We start from the raw sequence: 4819 nt of genomic DNA, 5'->3' as shown, positions 1-4819 counted from the left end.
CGGGCTATGTGCTCCTGATCTAGCACCGACCGGGCTCCGCAGGCGCGCGTCTGTGATGATGATCTGCCTTTTGTGCTCTAGCTCCGGCAATGTCAATCTTAGGCGGATGAGCCTGTGCAGAGGGCTCTCCTTAGCGAAGTGGTAGTCGGCAGTGGTGTGCTTCGCTTTCGGCTTGGTCCTTATTACTCCGACCTGCGACGGCAACCTCGCTGTGGATTACGGTGGCCACCGATCTTCAGATTCGGTGATTGACTTTGGCGAGGAGATGAAAGCTATAGACGATGAATTGACGTAGAGGGATGGTTGTGCAGCAGCGGTGGTACATCGCGTGTAGATGTTGGGGTGGCGAAAAAGTGGTGGCGATAACACATGATTGACCTCGATGGCGGTGCTTCTCGAGCACCTAGTCTTGAGCTCCGGGGTTAAAACTTAGGTCTGACCTGAGTTGATTATACCTGGCAATGGCGATGTTTTTTCATCGTATCTTGTTGAAGGCATTGTTCGGACATGCTTAGAGTGGTTCTTCAAGGTGAAAACCTATAATCTGGCCTTGGGTGGTTCGATCCTGTGACAGTGACGTTTGAGCGTCACTCCTTCCTGAAGGCGTCGTTGCTAAAGAAATTCGTTGTTCGTGTGATGTCATGAGTTGGTTGATGCAGATCTAGTTATTGTTGTAGTTTGTCAATCGCGATCTGATGGCTTTGGGTTTTATTCTCTCCAACGCATAACTTCAGTCTTATATGACTTTGCTATTTGTGGGCGTTTTGTGTGTCGCGTTCGTTGGTATTGGTTGTGTGCATTCTAACTATGTAGAGGCCGGGTGTGTGCTCATTGTGTTTGTATCTTCTTGATGCTCCATTTGAGTGAATAAAAACCATCCTTTATCGAGAAAAATCACAGGCGTCTCATAGTCGACGGGAATGCCTCCCCCAACTAACCCCGAACACTAAAAACCTAAAATAGATCTAGAAAATTGTGAGCACCCACCTGAGCTAAGCTCAATTCTACGTCGAACTGGACCCCATTTCCTTTCCATCTTGGATTTGGAATTTTCAGTCCAATTCAATTCCATTCGACCCCATTTCCTTTCCATCTTGGATTTGGAATTTTCAGTCCAATTCAATTCCAAACAGTTTTTCCTATATCCAAACACAGCGGTAGGGCTATTTGTAGCAAATGATGTTTTTGGTCATATATACAACAAAAGAAAATTGCGGGTGATATACAACAATATATTACTCCTACATAACTACTAGGAAAATGAAGCGCTCTTCTCTCAAAAAAATATATAGAAAACAAATAAACATCCTTACACCAAAGAATGCATGGAAGGTCTATCCTTTTCTATCCAGAGAAGCGACTTGCTAGTGCAAGTTGAGATGGACTCTCTAATGGCAGTAAAATTGATTCAAGCTTCAGATGTTGACAGATCGGTTTGCTCGTCCATCAAGCAGATTAGATATCTTTTGTCCTTTTGTGATTTTTGTATTACTCATGTAAATTTTAGTCAAAATAAAGTTAGTGATAGTTTAGCATATTTTGCTCGTAGCGAGGGTAGAACCATGACTTGGCTTGGTTCGGGACCTCCAGATGCTTTGAATTTGGCTGCGATGGATTGTAAGGACTTGAGGTTTTGAGTAATACAAATTTCTACCCGCAAAAAAAACAAATAAACATCCTTACACACGAAAAAAGTCTTTGAAATGACAGAGAAATAAGCTTTGCCACGTACTACATCGGTTACGTGTAACCAAGCAGCACGGTACGTTTTCTCCCGCGAAGAAGCACACGCACGCGGTCCCCTTCACGACGCCTTCTCGTCATCCGCGGTCGACATTTCTCCGTGGACCTCGTTGCGCTTAGAGTCGGCGTCGGCCTCAGACGTGGGCTGCGCTTGCGCGTGACCGGCGGCGCCGAGGTGGGCGGCGCTCTGGCGGTGGTGCTTGCAGCGGAAGGAGCCCGGGTGCGTGGTTGGCGCGCAGACGCACGAGTGGACGACGGCCCTGCCCCCCGCGCCGGCGTAGCTGAGGCTGAAGAGAGAGTCGTTGGACCATGAGTTCTTCATGCCGCCCAGGCCATGCACCTTGGGCGCCTGCACGTACCGGTACGCCCTCCGCTCGCTGTCCGTCATCACCGGGCTGTCGCCGTCCATGGCCGTCTGCCTTCGCTGCACTGCAGGCGACCCTAATTTCAGCTAGAGCCGTGCCAAAATGAAAGGGCGCCACAAAAGGTCATGGATATTGATGAATTACTCATGGTACGAACTAATAAAAGGAGTCACCGGTGTTGTGGTGATTTCCTTGCAGATAGGGAAACGATTAACTAGCAACACGAAGATCAAAGCGGAGTTGAGAGCTATGGCAAGCATGCTGCTGTACCTGAGGACAAGAGTTTGCCGGCCGTCAAATGTTGAAGGAAGAAGGGGATGGTCAAAGCTATGGCCGTCTGCTGAAATCTGCAAAACTGTGAGAGACAAGCACGGAATCCTCCTATTAATAGGCTTAAGGCGCGGAAGGGGCAAGGGGCGGCATATATGGCACGTCGGCTGCTGGTGTGGCCTGTGCTTCTTTTCTTTTTTTGCGAATGATGGCCTGTGCTTGTTGACTCATCCAACATAAGAAAATGCCACATCAGTTCAAACCGGCCGTTTCTTTAGACTGCTACAAATCAACCGGCTGATTTCCTAGAGAAATCAGCCGGGTCGCCAACCGTCAGATCTGCTCATCTCAGCCCTTGAAAAAAAGTCAACACACGCACACACGCCCGCTGCCCTCCTCCCGTGCCCGCATTAGCCACCCCCTGCTTCGATGCCCATCGAAGCCGTAGCAAGGCAGCAACACGCCGCTGCTGTAATGCATGGCGGCTGCCGCCGGCAAAGCACCGCGTTGCAACACCGGAGCCGCCGCCGACCGCTGCAACGCAACACCGTGTGTCGCCGGTGAGAGCTCCATTGGAGCACCGAGCGCTGCACTATAGCTTCGAGCCCGCCAGAGAGCCCTGCAACATAGCACCGGGAGCCGCCGGAGAGAGCTCCAATGGAGCACCGAGCGCCGCACTGCAGCTTTGAGAGTGCCGGCGAGCTCCATTGGAGCACCGAGCGCTGCACTGCAGCTTCAACAGCCGTCGGCGAGTGCTGCAACGCAGCACCTGGATCCGCCGGCAAGAGCTCCATTGCAGCACCGCCGCCGGCGACGTCGCGGCGCCGCTTGTGCTGCACTGCAGCTCCGCCGCCATGGCGAGATCGACGGGGACGCAGCTCCCTCCGGTGATGGTCGGCGCCCGCCTCCGGCCTCGCCGTGTTGCGCTGCAGCACCGGCCACGAGCGCGCGCCGGTCTCCGGCCTCCTACTTCATGCTGCGGCGACAGCCTTCGGCCTCCTCTCTCTCTCGCGCATGTGATCCATGGAAAGAGGAAAAGGAGGGAGCGGTGCATGGAGGGCTGGAGGTGAAGAGATAAGGTTGAGGCTGTTGGGAGCGGTGTGTGGGGTCGGACACGCGTCATGCGTTTCAAGCGGTTTACGCTTCGTGGAAATCAGCCGGTAAAAAAGAAACGTTTTCCATTAATTAACCGGCACCCAGGTGCACGGCCACATGGCCATCATCGGTCCAGATAGTATCAGCTATCAACTAAAAGAAATACAGTAATCTCTCTGTAAACTAACATAAGGCGTTTTAGATACTACTACTAGTATAGGGCAAGTAAATTAATCCAGCATAGTATTAACATCTGCCTAAACTTCAGCGCGCCTTCTTGTGCCTTTCCTGAAGGCAATAAAGAAATAGAAAAACACAAGATAGCCAACGCAGTCATGTATTGTTGGCCAACTTCATGGCTGCTTCCGTTTCTTGGTTCTTCTGAATCCATATGAAAGCACAATAATCAATTAGACATTCCAAGCTTCTTCTGGCTCCACCCAGCTTGGCGCTTCAAGAAGGGGCGGTAGCAGCAACAATACAGAGCAAAGCTTGACATAACCAAAGCTTTCGATTCCCTGGCGTGGCCTTTCTTGTTCGAAGTGTTACGGGCCAAAGGTTTTTCGGAGCGGTGGATATCTTGGATCGTCACTCTTCTAAGTACTGCCAGTTCAAGAGTGATAGTGAATGGATGTGCAGGTGACAAGTTCATGCACGCCACGGGTTTGAGGCAAGGGGATTCGATTTCTCCCTTGCTTTTCGTTATTGCCATGGATGTCCTTACGGCTGTCATTATCAAGGCGCATGAGGCTCGAGTGATGAATACCATCAATGGATGCAGCCCGATGCAGCGCTTGTCCTTATATGCGGATGATGTGGTTCTTTTCATCAAACCCACAAGGCCAGACCTTCTGTTCGTTAAGGAAACTCTCACCATCTTCGGAGTGGCATCCGGGCTTAAAGTGATTTTTTGCTAAATCAGCGGCAATCATGATCCGTGCAGAGGATGAGGATGGGTAGCTTGTTAAGTCGGCGCTACCTTGGAAGATTATCTCTTTCCCGTGCAAATATCTAGGGCTTCAGTTAAGCATAAGACAACTCAAAAGATCCGAGTGGCAGCCGGTGGTGGATGCGGCCTTGCACATCCTGCCGGGATGGCAAAGGGGCTTGGTGACTAGACCGGGAAGGCTTATCCTCGTCAACCAAGTCATGAGAGCGCGGGCCACTCATCATCTCATGATTGCGGAGGCACCTAAATGGGCTTTAGAAAGAGTGGACAGAGGATGTAGGGCCTTCTTCTGGGCCGGGACAGAGGAAGTGCATGGCGGAAAATGTGTGGTATCTTGGGCAAGAGTATGTAGGCCAAAGCACATGGGAGGATTGGGCGTCATCGACCTTTTTAAGCA

At 51.0% G+C, this 4819-nt stretch overlaps 1 protein-coding gene across 2 annotated transcripts; it reads right to left on the bottom strand.

The window, feature by feature from the left end:
- Positions 1-1647: 1647 nt before the first annotated feature.
- On the bottom strand, positions 1648-3433 carry LOC123099944 (uncharacterized). Of its 2 annotated transcripts, none has more exons than XM_044521958.1 (2): positions 2379-3433; positions 1648-2172 (listed from the first exon to the last, which is right to left on the bottom strand). In XM_044521958.1, the coding sequence occupies exons 1-2, from the start codon at positions 2629-2631 to the stop codon at positions 1805-1807; spliced, it is 621 nt and encodes a 206-aa protein (XP_044377893.1). In that variant the 5' UTR covers positions 2632-3433; the 3' UTR covers positions 1648-1804. The 2 variants fall into 2 exon arrangements, with proteins under 2 accessions (XP_044377893.1, XP_044377894.1); XM_044521959.1 differs by having other exon boundaries at positions 1648-2194; positions 2379-3429.
- Positions 3434-4819: the final 1386 nt, after the last annotated feature.

The sequence above is a fragment of the Triticum aestivum genome, chromosome 4D, assembly GCF_018294505.1.
Source record: "Triticum aestivum cultivar Chinese Spring chromosome 4D, IWGSC CS RefSeq v2.1, whole genome shotgun sequence".
Lineage (NCBI taxonomy): Eukaryota > Viridiplantae > Streptophyta > Magnoliopsida > Poales > Poaceae > Triticum > Triticum aestivum.
The sequence above is the reverse complement of the archived record's forward strand: the minus strand, read 5'-3'. Positions and strand labels throughout refer to the sequence as shown.

What these genes read in the sequence shown, in the direction of transcription:
- LOC123099944 (XM_044521958.1), bottom strand. Translation starts at nt 2,631, where the DNA reads ATGTGGCATTTTCTTATGTTGGATGAGTCAACAAGCACAGGCCATCAT. An exon ending in CGGCAAACTCTTGTCCTCAG is followed by an intron (nt 2,173 to 2,378) that starts GTACAGCAGCAT and finishes GGTCGCCTGCAG; the next exon opens with TGCAGCGAAGGCAGACGGCC.